The following is a 17,236-nucleotide window of genomic DNA, read 5'->3' as shown; positions in this document are numbered from 1 at the left end:
CTTTTATAAAACAGTGTTTTGAAGCTCTGCTCTAGGAGTGCTTGCATCTCATTATCCTTAACTGTGTACAATACATTCCTTAGATTTCATGATAGGGTCTTCCTATAGGCAATTTTTCTTCTGCCAGTGGGTTTCTAAATGACTCCAAAATTCAGTGTGTATAGAAAAAATGTCTCTTCTTATAAAAGTCCACGTAGATTAGTAAATGTGTTAGAAAACTCACTCATTCCAGGTTCAGTCAAGTAGCTGTAGCGCTTACGTAAAGCTAAAGATGCAAAACTCTGTCGTCTATCTGTTTTCTCGGTCTGAAAAACAAAAAAAAAAGAGCGACTACGTTTCTAACTTCTTTAAGACACTTTCCTAGTATTGCCAACATTTGTAGGATAGCATGTTGCTATCTCATTTATCCTTATTTTTCTTTTTACGTATTTTTCTCTTGGAAATGTTAATTTCCTACCAGGCTTCTACAATCTCATACCAATGTCTCAACCAAATAATCATCATTTAGCAAATATAAGAGCACCAACACAGCAGACTACAGGGAATTACAAATAAAAGACGAGCATTACAGAGACTTCTGATGCTGAGCAGTAAATTTACCCAAATCCATTCGTACTGAAAGCACATGTATCACAGAGTACACTCACTCTACGTGAGTACACGCAAGGAAAAAGGGCACATACAGTTTATTTCGATTACTGCTGTTGTTTCTCTCGGTTAATAGGCATACAGTGTAAATATGAAGATTAAAAGCAGGTTAACGGTATTAGAAATAATGCTAATGAATTCTATGGCTGCTGATTTATTATTATTAATGTGTGCGTTTAAAAAATCCAATTATTATGTAATTTGGAGAAATATTAGGAGATAACATAAAAGGAAAAATTCATTCAAATCTTCATTGAACACTATACCTTTAAAAAGGCCCAGATAAATTTCTTTAAATAGAATACCAAATATTTATCAATGGCCAGTTAAAAAAATATTTTATATCATGTAAAATATAAGTATATTTGTACAAGAAAATTTCATACATTAAACACGATCTATTAGACATAACACAGTGGATACTAGGTGAAAATATGTACATGAAACTTAAAAATACAGATGTATATTTATACATTCTAATCTATCACATTTAAAAATGTTTAAAGAACTTTAGTTCTTTTTAAATCATTAGCTGGATTATCATTTTTGTTGAATGTACCGGAGTACTCTTTAATACATGTTGAGGAACAGTGAAACCATTCTTTAAGAAAAAATGTATCCTCTTTACCTCACTTAAGCTAAGATCTGCAAAAATATAATTAATACATTCCCCACACTTCAGCCCTCTGTACTTCTTTTACACAGATTTCTATTCTACCTCTGATAGAATAAAAGCAGAAGTGTTCATATTACCTCATCATCTTGATCTGACTCTGTCTCCTTTTGGTCCCAAGATGCATTGCAGAGACAAGGAATATTATAATGGACAGCAGGGAAAAGAATATCAGGATATGAAAAGGACTGAGTAGGGAGCACAAAACGCAAGCTGATTTAGAAAGCAAAGCAAATTAAAAGAAGCCAAAAACAAAAAAAAAAAATCAAGAACTGTACATCCACGGCAAATTAATGTGTGACATCATTTGAAAGCATAAAAATCTATGAACTTCCAGTGGAAGCAGAAGCAATAAACAGAGGACCCCATCATACAAACCATAGGAATTTGACACCACAATAACAAGACTTAGTCAGTTCACACACAGAGACTAATAAAACTTAAGTTCAAGAGCTTTAATCATGTTACAAAGCATTCCTTTACTGCATACCAAGAGCCCACTTCTTCAAGACTAGGGAAAGTTAAAATAAACCACTATTAAAAGATACCTTTTTATGTGCTGGCAGAGTGATATTTAAGTTGCAAACAGCTGTCTGAGGCAATCCTTTTGTTGTCTTTGGTTCTTTCAGAAAAGACAAACGACCGCAGGGCTCTTGGCTGGTGTCTCTAATCTAGAAGAATTTGGATAGTCGACAGTTATAGAGACTCTGAGCAGTGGCATCACGGAGCAGGGTGGTTAAGGGGTGCAAACCGCACTGGGTGACACCGTCAGAGGGGTTGACACTAAAATGACGGTCGATAATAAAATCTATGTGCAGTGTTTTATTATTTTTTATAAAAATATCCCTGTTATTATAACAGCAAAAACATTTTTCATAAGCCCAGCTTACATGTATTGATATACCTACGAGGCTAAAATTTTATGCTGATTTACTTTTTGAACCTTCTAATGCACTCCGGTCAGAGCTGTCATTATTACCCAGTTAAATGATGCTTTGAATTATGTGGTGTCCTCTGCAGGCGCTACAAGCACGTGCTGTTCTTTTTGTTGCTGCCGTTGTTTTTATAATTTGATGATTTTGTCAAATTTTCTGGTGTTTTAGCTATAAGAGTGTGATAATTAGTATTTGTGAACCTATATCAATATCTTTTTTGAGAATGAAGTAGTAATTAAAGAAAAAGGAGAAAAATCAAAAAGGCTTCCGCTCAGTTACTAGTAATGTTGTAATTCGATGTAGGAAGATTTTACAAAACAATTTTGTTAAGTGTTCATATAATCTAAGAAATATTACATTTAAGCAATTTGCAACTATATTTATCGTATTATTCTGTGACTAAAACTGCTAATAAACCTTACTAAGGATTCTGTATGATCTGGTACAGAAGGAGGTCCATGGGAGGAAGTCACAACATGAGTTACTGCATGGGATGACAGCAAGCCTAGTGACGGCCACTGTTTCTGAAGGTTCCTGTCTATGTAAGAATTAAGTGTACTTGTTTTATAAAGCCCATCAGGAGGCAGGAAAGGTAAAGGACAAGATGGTAAAAACAATTACATGTCAACCAGGGTGGTCACATTTAGAATGTCTGACTCCTAGCCTAAACACAGGATTGTTGTGTCTGCTTGTCTTATCCTGACAATCTATTCTATAGTCTGGGTTTTATGCATTTTCTTACTGCCTTATAATTTCTTTTGCTCACAGCCTAGTATAGAGGCAGTTTTAGTAACAATAACAACAGCAAATAATAATAATTAATAATAACAATTGTCCTTTCTTCTGTTCCCTGAGGAGGAAGAAGGATTCTCCAGATTGTTCCTGGGCTCCATCAGAGATGAAACAAATACTAAATATGGATTTGACCCATCAATTGATTACTGAGCATCCACCGGGTATGATGGATTTTATTATCCTAGTTTGTTTGACCTGACAAACATTTGCTTAAACACCAATGATTATTAAGCTGTTTAAAAGGTAAAGACTATTTTTACTAATTATAAAGCTTTACTGGCTCAAAAGTACATTTGGGTAGAATACGGACAAAATGTGACATTGTTCTTACGAGTTCAGGTTTGGTGGGATACAGCAAACTAAATAAATCATTAAAATCTTTTTTTTAAATTATTATTCTTTAAGAGCATTTTCTTTTTTAACAGAGTCTCTGCTGAAGATGACTTACTTTGACGGAAAATGGCAGTCTATTTTCTTTGAAAGAATAAAAGTTAAAAACAAGTTGCTGTCCTCCTTTGGTAAGTGGGGCCAGATTTCCGTAACAATCAACATAAATAGGTTTTCCTTCCAGAACCTTTTAGAGTAAAAGAAATACATAATTGATATTAATTTGAGTTGGAGGAATTTTGGAATTTTAAGTCACATAACATTAAAAGACTGACATGTTTCTATATCACTTTTGTGTCTTTATAAGGAAATTACTTTTGCAATGCTGTTTGCTACCAAAAAAAGGTAACTCCATTGGCTCATAGTTCAGCAGTTCTGATTAGAAGCTCTGTCATGGATACATACAAAACAGAAGTATATACTTGTCTCTATTCTGGTAGCTTTAAACATGTTTGAGAAAGTGCCTGACATAATCACTTATTCATCCAGACTTTGAAAGAATTTTCTTTACAGTTATAGTGGGAATCGACTCGATGGCAACAAGTTTGGTTACATACTTATCTGTCTATGCAGGTAAGTATTTTCCTTGAAAAAGAAAATAATGGAAATGTATATAGACAGTGACAATGAAAATAACTCAAATAGTCACAGAAAATGGAGATTATGATTTAGACTCATTAGTACTACATTTTAACCAACTAAAATAACCACAAAGATACTTAAAACAATTTGAGAATGAATTTGCATTGAATTTTTTAAACAAAAAGTAAAATCAATAATGTATTTGGTATTTATAGCGAGTACTGTTATAGTCTCAAAATAAAACCCCATATCTGGGTGACGTAATTACACGAACTTGTTTTTGTGAACAAGGTACCTCAATATCTTTGCTTCTTGCAACTTCCTCAAAATTCTCTTGCTGCTCTAAAGTTTTGTCTACTTTGTCATCTGTCATGCAGAAACATCTCAGGGAGGATTCCACAGGATCATTCATTTTGGCAAAAACAACAAACTTGGCCATATATGGAACACATATTAATTCTCTATACAGTTGCGTGGCTAACCCAACGGTTTCTAAAACTTGATGGCAGTCTGCGAGCCAAAACCTGAGAAAAACGAAAGTATGAAAATGAAATGATTTAAAAGTCAAATCTTCAAAACATTCACGACTAAAAACATTAAAGTATTTAAGGGAACTACACAAAAATACTATTGTTCACATAAACGAAAAGTAAAAATGGTTTACTCTATTTGTCAACCACAGAAACCCTGTGTTTATTATTTGATTATAATTTTGCTAAGGATTTTTTTTCTCTTTCATCTTCCATATAGTTCTTGTTCCCTTTTTACACATACCATGATAAGCTTTCCTTTCTACTCTCCCTACTTACTTGTTTAATTTATGACTTTACCATTGGAAGGAGCAAGAATTTTATGGGGAAAAAAGGAGAGAGAAAGGAAAAGCCTGTCAATTTTTATGAATTGCTAAGAACTTCCTGTTGGAAGGAGCAAGTTGGGCACCTTATGGCTTCCTCTGAGAATTGGATAAAATGGCTTATATTGGCAAATTTTAAATTTCTAAATTAGGACCAACTTCACCATCAAAATTAAAAAAAAAAAAAAAATCATACTGGTATTAAGCACAACAATTTTTACTTTTCAAAGGTAATGAAACTAATTCATCAGTGCTTTCTGAAATTTCTTATCTCCGTACCTGGCTGAAACATTGGTTGTAAAGGAGACACAATCCTTTATAAACGTCAAAGGAGTAGTTCCTGTGATGTCTTCCCACTGAGCAGGTGAGGTGCCCCCTGAGAGAACAATAGCAGATATGTTGGCTTCATGATGGGAGGTGCTCCTTGTGAAAGTTCCAGCATTATCCTGTTCTTCCTGCATAGCCAGTTACTGGCAGAACTTCAACACTTTCAATTTAATGACATGTCCTGAAGGTAGTTTTCCTCTCAAGTCTCCTTTTATAGTTTAACTGGCTTAATGTGATGTCCTTGTAAGATATGACTAGATTTTTAAAAAATTACGTTTCTGATTGTTTGGATATGAATGACTGGCTTAAACTTGGGGCAACCACAATTTTTAAGTACATTTTGAGTGCAAAGATCTGTCATTTCAGACAGACAATATAATTCATATGTATCTTTAAATAGGTAAGACTTTTAAGAAAGTTAAGTAGCGGCTCATTTTGTACTGATTGAACCATTTAATTTTCCAGAGGAAAAGGGGGGGAATCAGCCATTAAAATTACCCCTCAATCTGACTGAGACTGGAGGAACCCTCGAAGATATGGCCCTTGGATGCTCTGTTAACCCAGAACTAAAACCATTCCCAAAGTCAACTCTTCAGACAAAAAGATTAGACTGGACAAGAAAACATAAAGTAATACTTGTGAAGAGTGTGCTTCTTAGTTCAAGCAGATACACGAGACTAAATGGGCAGCTCCTGTCCAGAAGCAGGATGAGAAGGCAGAAAGGGACAGGAGCTGGTTGGATGGACAAGGGAAACCCAGGGTGGAAAGTTGGGAGTGTGCTGTCACATTATAAGGATTGCAACTAGTGTCACATAAAAATATATGTATAAACTTTTGTATGAGAAATTAACTTGAGCTGTAAACTTTCACATAAAGCACAATAAAAAAAAAAAATTTGGAAGAAAATATTAGCCCTCAGAAAAATCCAACCTATCTTTAATAATCTTCTATGTTTCAGTTAAAAATCAGATTGGGTTAATCAAATGAGGGACTGAGCTTTGGAGTCCAGGCCCTTATCACACAATGTGTTCTCATATGCCCTGTGTATTTAGTCTGTTGGATTACACTAGTGAACAGAGTATGAGAATGCTTTAATCAAGTGCTCAACACTTTTTTACTACTAGTGCTCTATGCTATCTCTGTTTTCCCCAGAATCCATCCAATTTTCTGGTAGTTTAAAGGGTATCGTTGCTAGGTCCACTGCCTCTGTCTAGGTCACAGAGATATTATCTGAATGCTCCAGCTGATTCAAGATATCTCAATAACCTTAATAGACCCCCTTAAAAGGGGTCTATTACTGTTAATAGCAGAGAATGGGGGGAAAGTGATACCATCAAATTTTAAGAGAGTCATGAGACCAGCATCTTAAATAATTCCAGGGATAACAGAGATGAGGTGATGAAAAAGTAGCAAACATTCTTATTTTCTCTTTTCTATTCTTATAATGTTGGCATGGGTGTTTCAAAGGTTTTTACATCTTTGTACAGAATCCTTGAAAATGTTAGCATCAAGAGAAAGTACAGCATCGACTTAACCAAACCTGTAATGCTACAGAGAAGACGCAGATTGGGTGTGGTGTCCCCCTTGTACCCATTGGATACGCCTTCTCCTGAAGGTGGGGGCACCGGAATGGTCATTGTGATTGGTTTATGGAATTTCCTTCTTCTTGGTTCCACAGTGACGATTGGGCTAAATGTTGCTTTATTTCCAAGGATCTTTTTCACAATTTCATCTGGAACAGGCTGGGCCTAGAGGCAGAGAAAGAACGTTAAATGAAAGTGGTTATTTTTCTTTCATCAGAAAGTTGATTTTTTTAAGTAAGAAGAAACGGGGAGAAAAGAACGAAACAGCCAACAAAAAACACGCCTTTCCTCTTTATCCTCTCTCACTATTTCGGGAAGGGTTTTTTTTTTTAAAAAAAAAAAACAAAAACAAAAATAACTCAATACTGGACCCCTGGTGGCACAGTGATTAAGTGATATGGCTGCTAACCAAAAGGTCAGCAGTTTGAATCCACCAGCCGCTCCTCAGAAACCGTATATGGCAGTTCTACTCTGTCCTACAGGGTCACTATGAGTCAGAGTCGACTCGGCGGCAACAACAACGGGTTTGGGTTTTTTTTTGTTTTGTTTTGTAGTATGTTTATGCAGGCCCTAGTCAGCCTGAGTATTTCCCCAAAAGAACAGGAAAGGCATCTATCTGTTTGTGTGAAAGACGCAAATCTCATAGCAGAGAAGCCTCTTCATCTAATTAACCAAAGTAAAAGGATGACTACTGAGTTCAGTATGTTTTAAACCTATGGAAAGCATTCAGTAAAACATCTCAAAGGCAACTCTGCCCTTGAAAAAAATTGAGGCTTTCAGAATTAAGTAACAAAAAGGCATTCAAAATTTCAGAGGATTTCAATTCCAGTTACCAAACCTAACTTCTTACTTTTGGTTTCTTTGCTATTTGGTAAAATAAGAGAGAGAGACCGTGAAGGGACCCTGACACCACTGTAGTGTAAAGTGGTCTCTTTAGCCTCAACTGTTTACTGAAGGCCTCTGTAGGCCTTAGGGTGCTTATCAGCTCTAAAAAGCTCAACGACTCCCTCAGGTATGAGAGTCCAGGCCCATAAAAACAGCATGGACTTTCAGTTAAACTACTGAAGTTAGCTTACAATACAAATTAACTTATTTTCCTGATTCAGTTAGAAGAAGAACTAGTAAAGATCTAACTGATATGAATAAATATAAGGAAGACCATTCTTATTAAGATTTCCAGTCAGCTTTCCAAACCAAAACAAGTTCCAACTGATTTGGATATAAACCAGCATTTATGATATCTTTAATTCAAACCAAAGCTTTGAAGCTTGCAAGTTTCACTATTTCTGATTTTTAATATGGCATATTATATAGCAAACCAATTTTTGTTTTTAATGGTATATTTGCTCTTTGGTGCTTTTGTTGCTCCATGTACTGAGACCAAAAACCTGTGGTTAAAAAATATTATCTTTCATCAGAAACCAAATGAGACTTTTAAACATAAAAACCCTAAAATATGTACCTTATTTAATAAGTCACTAAGCTAATTTAGTGCTTTAACTTAGTACTTAAGCTAACGCGAACATTTTTCACTCAAAATAGGTTAATGATTCCCAAAATTGCCTAACACATTATTTAGCAAAATCATTAAGAGTGAGTTATGACGACTTTTTCCAGAGCAGAACACGCTCTATACGTGTACTGAGGAAAACAACTTCTTATGAACATTACCTGGAGGCCCACTCGAATTCTTTTGGTTAAGGCCCCCTCTGGGAAAGATGCCTGGACGAGGGGCACAGTGGTACTGCTCAGAATTCCACCTTCCGGACCAATCTGGTTGCTTTCTTGCTTAATTCGTGAAACTACTGCAAAATACTGGGGAAAATCCTTAGTAATAATCCTGCAGATACGCTTTTTCCCTAACTCCTCTGGGCTATCAAGTTCTGAAAAGACAAATAAATGAAAAGGCAATGAGAATAAGCTTATCTACAGAACACCTTGAAACAAGCTGATATGTAGTTTAGAGAGCCAAGATTATTTATATTCAATAGTATAAACAGAGTTTTTATGATAAAGAGAAAACTATAGTGATCTTAAGATTATATCAAGTTTTATAACAATATTTTAAAGCTTTTCATATATAGTACTTGTAGGAAAATACTTTTACTGAGGAGAAACAAATTGGTATTTTACCACATCTCTGTGGACAAATTTCCACTCTTCAATACCTCACTCTGTGGATTATTTACGAAATCTGCTCTCAAGCTGCCAAAAGTAGGAATGAGTCAGAAAGAAGTGGGGCCTCACAAGAAAGTGAATAAAGACTTAAGTATGTCTGAAAGGATCTAGAATGGAATTTAAAAGTCTTTCAAATGTTTTTTACCCAAATGACTAGAATCATCATCACCAATTTCTTTCTGCCCACCAATAGCCCTCATACATCAAACTCAACATAGCTACAAATGACCACCTTCCTTCCCTCAGTCCACCTCCAAGTCTACTTCTTCCCCTGCAGTCCTAACACTGGTAAAAGCACTACAATTTGCCCAGTCCTCCAGTCTAACAGCTTTGACTCACTTTCCCTCATACTTAAGGGTAAAAGTCCAAACCAAACCAAACCAAACCCATTGCTGTTGAGTCAATTCCGACCCATAGCGACCCTACAGGACAGAGTAGAACCACCCCATATGGTTTCCAAGGAGCAGGTGGTGGATTCAAACTGCCAACCTTTTGGTTAGCAGACAAGCTCTTAAACAGTGTGCCACCAGGGCTCTGGTAAAAGTCCAGTTGATTCTATTTGGAAATGGCTCACTTTCCCGCCACCCTCTTTATTCAGGACTTGTTATAGCTTGCCTAGATTACAGAGATCACCTCCCAGCCATCTACCCACCATTCTCCTCCCCTTACTCCAGTCCATCTCCCACAGTGCAGCCAGCTGGATCCTCTTTTAAAAGCCAACTTTTATGCAGAATTCTGTTAGGTTTAATGGGAACCAATTATTTTAAAAATCATATGGAATAATAAATATTTGAGACTCGCCAGAAATATTCTGAAAAAGTGGGTTTGTGAGAGAATTTGTCATTTAAGATACTAAAACTTACTTAGAAGTACTGTAATAAAACTGTATGGTACTGATATAAGAACAGACTGGGAGAGACAAATAAAGAATCCAGCTTGAAACAAGCACGTGTCCCTCAGTGAGGAAATGGGTTAGTTACATAAATCGTGGTATACGCACACTCTTGACTTTCCTGCAGCTATTAAATAGGATATATACACATACACACACATGTATACTATATATATGTAAGTCAATATATATTTTTATATATGTGTTATGTATCTAAAGTAACATATTCAAATTAGATTCACATACTTAAATTTCAAATTAGTGGAGAAAAGACAGTTTCTTTAAAAAACGGTGTTGAAACCAATGTCATAAAACAATGTGTACTGACTGTTTAATGAGAAACTATTTGTTCTGTAAACCTTCACCTAAAGTACAATAAAAAAAAATGGTGTTGACATAACTGAAAATCTATTTTGAAGAAAACTACCTCTTGCCATATATAAATAAAAATTCCATTTGGAGAACAGACTTAACTACTTTTAAAAATAGAAATATTACAAAAAATGCTGGTGCATTTAACCTTAGGTAGGAGAGATTTTCCTACATAAAACTGGTAACCCAGAAGGTTCAAGGTGGTTTTACATAAAAATGAAAAGCTTTATATGACAAAAACAGTAACTTGAAAGACAAAAGGTAGACTGTGAAAGATAATAGCACCCATGACAAATAAAGCATGAATATGCTCAATACCAAGAGCAGCTACAAGTTGACAAGATTAACAAACAAGACAATAGACAATGGGTAAATGTTATAAACAGGCAATTCACAGCAGCAGAAAAGTGACCAAGAAACATATTAAAATGTTCAAACTTGATAATTTATATAGAAATGCCAATTAAAAGAAGCTATGCCCTCCCTCCAAACACACTTCCTTTGATTAGCTAAATTTAACGAATATCTTGTTTAAATGAAAATGAAATGAAACAGATGCTTTCATTCATTGCTGGTGGAGTGTGAAACAACAATAAGCTTTTGAGAAAGTAATCTTGCATCATCTATTCAAAATGGAAATGCACCTACCCTTGGACCCAGCAACCCCATCTTATGGCGTCTTTCCTACAAAGGTATGCAAAGCAGCATTGCTGGTAGTGATTAAAGCTTGAAACAAGCACATGTCCATCAGTAAGGAAATAATGGGTTTGTTACATAAATCGTGGTATATGCACACTCTTGATTTTCCTGCAGCTATTAAATAGGATAATTTCAATTCATCTGCCAAATATTTACTGAGGGCCCACGGCGTGCAGGCACTGTTCTAGGCATTGGCAATACAGCAGACAGCAAACAGAAGTCACTGCTCACATACAGCTTCTGATCCAATAGTGGGGGAGAGTGCACTCACCACTAAACAAGGCTGAAGACAAAGTAAGTCGAGGTGAGGGGATAGAGTTCTCATTTAAATAGGATGATTAGGAAAGACCTCTCTGAGGAAATGACATTAGAAGAGAGATCTCAGGAAGGAAGTTAGACAGATAAAGACTGACCAAATAAAGTATATAAAATACAGTATATAAAGCGGGGAAAGAGGCTGACCAATGTGCATAGTGTGATTCTCTTTTGGAGGAAAAAGTAACCGGTACATGTTTGTATGTTTTTATAAGAGAAATTTGTAGAAGAAACATTTTAGGCTGTTAGCACTGTTTACCTCAGAGAGATGGGAAATGAAGTTGGGGGGCGGGGGTAGGGAGGTGAGAAAAGGGTGGGGATGAGGCATTACTGCCCTTGGGTTTGTATCGTTTTGGTGGTTTTCCTTGTTATAAAATAAAGGGAAGATTCCCAAACTCAGAAGGTATTTTTGTTTTGTTTTTTATTGCTCATATAAGTCTTTCTTCATATCTCTGATACACACAGCACATGTCCTACTGTCCCTTAACTATTAATATGTCTGCCTCCTTTATTAGACACATTGGGCTGAGGTCATGATTTATTCTAAATGAAAATATGTAGAATGGCAAAATGGATGATTAGATAATTGTATAAAAGTTGTCTGCTTCTCATTTTACAGTTCAACCACTGAACTCTGAGATGGGATGGCCAAACGAATTATCAAGTAGGAGAAAAACAGGTTTAACTCAGATCAAAAGTAGAACTGGAATTTTGCTCTTCGTTTCCTCATCATCCTCTTCCCCTCTGCCCTATCCAAACCTAACCACCAAATCCTTAGTGAAGGGAAAAAAAAAGGTAAAGAGTAAAAAAAGAAGGATTAGTTATAGAAAAACGGGAGGGAATAAAAAATTTGGTCAGGAGAAAATATTCTGAGGCAGTTTTCACCTATTTAGTAATTAATAGGAAATAAAAGTGTTCCTTAAAAAGAAACATGTATTTTCCTCCTCATGAGTCTGAATTTCCAGAGTTCATAACTAATGCTTCAACCATGAAAGTACTGACAATTTGTTTAAATTACTGTGGAATACATCATCAGCTAAATTTTTTTCACCTCAGCCTCAAACTTGTCATTATGTTCTTCAGAAATGGCTTAGGACTCCTTAGAGTACAAGCAATCTAAGAAGACTATGCCATGAAATTTATATCCTTCCAACAAGAAAGATTTCCTAACTCTGCATATAGCAAGTTGTGTATTCTGTGAGTATGAATTTTACTCAAAATCAGTCTGGAACCACCAGAGGGAGTGAGGCATCTTTCAGGAGACCTATAGTAATGTGAGGGGCCCTGGTGGCGCAGTGATTAAGAGCTCGGCTGCTAACCAAAAGGTCAGCAGTTCGAATCTACCAGCTGATCCTTGGAAACCCTATGAGGCAGTTCTACTCTGTCATACACAGTCACTATGAGTTGGAATTGACTTGATAGCAACGGGACAGTAATGTACACTTCCTAGCCGTGTGTTCACGGCTAGGTATACGCATGTACACTAGTGTAGATTTGACGAAGAAAGAGCTGCCTCGCCCCCTGGAAACTCTAATAGCAATGGATTGGGAGGAATCGATACTTTGTTTAGTGGATGTGGCCTGGCCATGTGCACACTGTATTACCTTTAATACGTCATTAAAGCCACCCCAAATATAAAGTGCACATGTATATCTAGATGCAGCAGAGGAGTGGTAAATGGAGAAGCTCAGATTTCGAACTATATAAACAGAGAAGGTACCAGGTTACACTCCACACCCAACTGCTGACATCTTTTAGGATTTGCCAGCGGCTTTCTGTTTTAAACATTTTAGCAATTCCTCTCAACAGCAAAACTTATCTAACTATTGATAACCTTCAGTGTGTATTTTAACAAGTACTTTGAAGATAAGCCTCAACCCAAAGGAACAACCAATGTGGGAATTTTAGGCATTGCAGTGGGCAAGTGGGAGCAGTTAGGGTCCCCGTGCATCCGTCTTTAAATAGAATCATACATACACCACCTTCTTGAAGTACACAGATTCCCAGTCCTCTGCATAATGAAATTGAGAAACTCTAACTGCACTTAGCGAGGTTATATTCTGTTTACATTTGTGCTTAAGATATTTGTAACTATTTCCTGAGAATAAAAATAAATCAATAGAAAATATGAAAAATACAAAAAATATATTTAAATATTGGTTTGTAAAATGAGTCAATCCTTCAAGAGCTACAGTTGAAGGGTAGGCTATTAAACTCCACAGTATCTGCTAAAGTAAGAAGAGAAATGATATAGATAGTAGGTAAGTGTGAGGAAGCAAGAGGAGGAGGTGAAAACAAGTTAGTAAAGGCACTATAAAATTCTTATGAATGGAAAAATCTATCACAGGACCTTACTGACCATCAACAGAACAGAGGTTAAATAAATTATGATATATTCATACAATGGAATACTGGCCAGTACTAAAAACAGTGTAGACGTATATGTTCTAATATATAAAGCTCTCCAAGACATATTAAGTGGAAAAAAGTTACAAAAATATGACCTCATAACAATTAACTAATCAACTCTTTACATGTACATACATAAACTCATAGAATTTACACAAAAATTATGGGAGGCAGAGAAGGAAGGGGAAAATAGAAATTATAATGAATGTATAACCACCAATTGCCTTCAAATAGATTGACTCATTGCGACCCCACGTGTGTCAGAGTAGAACTGTGCTCCATAGGGTTTTCAATGGCTCATTGTTCAGAAGCAGATCACCAGGCCCTTCTTCTGAGGTGCCCTGGGTGGACTCCAATCTTCTGGTTAGCAGCTGAACATACTAACCAATTGTACCACTAATACTAATACCAGTACTAAAACAGACTATCACAGTGTTTTAATGTAGATTCAGCTTGAACACATTTTCCCCGATTTCTTGCCCAACAAAAGAAGTTAAAATACAATAACGAAATGCTTGAAAACAGGCAACAAAAGACCCAGCTGGCTGGAGAATGATGCAAGATGGAATGAAACAAGGGTTCTAGACACTCCACTATTGTGAAGCCCTGATTTGCAGCCACATTACCCAGCATCGTGGGCACCTTTCCTCAAGGCTTTGGATTCCAGGGAAATTTTTAGTATGTATTAAAATTAGGGTTTTTTCCCCCCACAAAATGTGAAGTAATCCAAGTTAAATTACATTAAAATTAAATGATGTTTGCCATTGAGGCCTGGCACATAGTAGGCACTCAGTAAGTGTCCATTAAACAAAGAAATGAACCAGGAATTAATGAGATTCAGATTCTTGTTCATACCAACTATTTCTATAATTTTCTAAATTATATGTAGTAGTAGAGACTGGCTATTATTTGTTATTTGAATAGTTTTTTTTTTAATTTTTGTAAGAAAATGGTATGTGAAAAAAGTCTTACTTTTTAATCCACTTATTAATGCCAGCAACGTCTAGCTATTATGTCCAATGTTTACAACTCAGAAACCACTGTTTACTTGATGGACGCTTATCCAAAGTGAATTTAAAATTCATGAGAATATAAAACTACTCTGAAAGTTCCCGGCGTTGCAAACTAAAAAAGTCTATCAGAGAAGTGACATCTCCAGACAAAAAGCAAGAAAGTTTGATAATGTAAAAGTGAACAATGCCAGTGTTTGGTCCGGGATTGAATTTTTATCCATTCAGGTATCCATTACTTTGGTCAGAAAAGCAGAAATACATTACCAAGAATCTCTGCTTTGCTCCTACCCTCTCCATACAGGGAAAAGCCCAACAAAATGATCTGAAGCACAAATGTGGTACCTGTATTATACTCACACCCACAGATTCCCTAACTCCTAGTGTGGTGTGCCCGAAGTGGCCAGATCATAAGAAACCCCAGTGCTGCACATTAAAAGCACAGATGCCTAGGTTTCCCTCGTGAAAACTGATTCGGTAGGCCTGGGTTGGAACATGGAAATTGTTTTCACACTCTGTTCAGGTGACTTTATGACTTCAAATGTTGGGAAACCATATTTTAGTGGACCCTGACCTTGTACCAGCCTTAAAAATTCAAAACCCAAATCATTTAAAACATGACAACAGGATCCTATAAAAAACAACCCAAGGACTGACATGGTCCAATATGAAAAAAGTTCATGGGGCAACAAAAAATACTCATTACTTTTTAAAGATTTTGTTTTTTTAAAAGTATATACTGAACTACTCTATAGCTAAAAAATTAAAGGGAAAAAAAGGGCATAAGATGCTACAGGGTAAACAAACATAAGATTAAATATAAGAGCTTCTTACCTTTCCGGGTGATTCATAATGCCTTAGACTATTTTGAAAAGACCCTGAAATTTCTTTCTGTCTTTTTATTATCTGTTACTAATAAAGCTTTCAAAATAAAAGAAGATTAAAGGGAAAAGAGGTGAGTTGTAAAAGAGGGAATTTTGGCCAGGAGGAAGGTTTAAAATGAACACTTACTGTAGGTCTACTTTGAGGCAGGTCAATTATTATTTAACCCACATAGCATTTTGGTGAGGTACGTGTCTGAGTTTAGAGAGGTTAAGTGACTTGCCAAGCTTTGCTTGTCAGTTTCAGATGTGAGATTAGAACCTAGGTCCAAGAAGAGGGGAAAGAGCTGAAGGCACACAGACATGTACTTTAACCACTATTTTAACACAATGCCTTTGTAGACTGCCTGACCCACAGCTGGTGGTTGATAAATGGATACGTAATGAAGAGATTTGCAAATACCATGGTCCAAAACGTGACATGACTTCTTACTGGCCCATTCTATGAACAGAAAGCTCTGATGACAGTGGCACTTTCTGCTGTCCAACAGATAGAAGCTACTATTCTATCAAGTATTCGTCTCACTGATTAATGATAAATTTCTTAAGCACCTTGTGACTCATTTAGTTGTTTATTTGTGAAAGGTGGGACAGAATTTTCCGTAACCGCAGTTTTGCCAAGAGGCAAATAAGGACAATTAAATGCTTTGCAAATATAAAGGGTCGTGGCAACCATAATAACAGGAAACATTAATAACAGGATTGAAATCATGTTTTGACTAAATGAGTTACTTTTAAAGCTTTCAAATGATCATCTGGATTAGTTTTGCCTTACTCTTACATGCACATGATTAAATGTCTCAACTTGGTCAAATGAGAACATGATTCTCTTCTTTGTATCAAATTTGTTTCTGAAGGCTGTTTGTGATTTGGTCAGTTTTGAATGTGGAATAATCTACAGAAAGAATACGACCTCGAGTGTTTCATGAAGGGCTGATTTTTATAGCTAGGGTTTAGTATCTACTCAGGTGAATGTTCTGCTCAGCTTGCCTCTCTAAGAACAGGGTATCTGATATTCAGGGGTAGACAAAAGTGGGAGTCTTAGAATGTTAGAATTCAAAAGGGCAGACTAGCTACAGTATGGGTTTGTGGAAAGTCATTGGAGACATGCGCCTTGGATTCAAATCCAGCATTGAACTTGGGAGCTTGGGCAAGTCCCTTAACTTCTCTGAGCCCTATGTTCCTCATCTATCAGATCAGGGTAAGAAAAGCTTCCTGTGGGTGGATACAACAAATTAATGATATAAAACTACCCAGCACAGTTCTGTTCACTTAATAAATTAGAAAGGTCACACTTTATTCCAAAGTCACAAGCTTTGGAGTGGAGAGCCAGAGCTAGCAGTAGCAAATCTAAGATAATACACAAGCTGGATTTTTTTTTTTTTTTTAAAACCATCACACTGTCTCTGCTTTGTATAAATCTGAATTGCTACCATTGCAATTTCATTCCGTTTTTTAAAAGAAAATTTCAACTATTACAGAAAATTAAACATCAGATAAACTAGGGGAAATTAAGAAAATAGAAGAAATCTATAGTGCTCAACACAGCTGTAGAATACGTGGAACAAAAGAGCCTCTGTAACAGTCTCGCTAAAATATTTCAGAAAATTATAGACATTCCTCTCCCTGGAATTAAAGTTCAGCTCCCTATGAATACGCAAGTCCTGTAACAAACCCACCTATGGTGTTATAGGACA

At 36.1% G+C, this 17,236-nt stretch overlaps 1 protein-coding gene across 1 annotated transcript in view; it reads right to left on the bottom strand.

The window, feature by feature from the left end:
* The window catches only part of ANK3 (ankyrin 3), a 742,532-nt gene that overhangs the window by 50,237 nt on the left and 675,059 nt on the right, over positions 1-17,236 (bottom strand). The window contains exons 30-36 of the mRNA XM_023739341.1: positions 8,455-8,666; positions 6,741-6,948; positions 5,153-5,249; positions 4,316-4,544; positions 3,500-3,625; positions 1,870-1,992; positions 224-305 (exon numbers count right to left, since the gene is read on the bottom strand). Coding sequence (XP_023595109.1) covers positions 224-305; positions 1,870-1,992; positions 3,500-3,625; positions 4,316-4,544; positions 5,153-5,249; positions 6,741-6,948; positions 8,455-8,666 — 1,077 coding nt within the window. The remainder of the gene's footprint in view (positions 1-223; positions 306-1,869; positions 1,993-3,499; positions 3,626-4,315; positions 4,545-5,152; positions 5,250-6,740; positions 6,949-8,454; positions 8,667-17,236) is intronic.

This window comes from Trichechus manatus, unplaced genomic scaffold (genome assembly GCF_000243295.1).
Source record: "Trichechus manatus latirostris isolate Lorelei unplaced genomic scaffold, TriManLat1.0 scaffold00007, whole genome shotgun sequence".
In the NCBI taxonomy this organism is placed as follows: domain Eukaryota; kingdom Metazoa; phylum Chordata; class Mammalia; order Sirenia; family Trichechidae; genus Trichechus; species Trichechus manatus.
The sequence above is the reverse complement of the archived record's forward strand: the minus strand, read 5'-3'. Positions and strand labels throughout refer to the sequence as shown.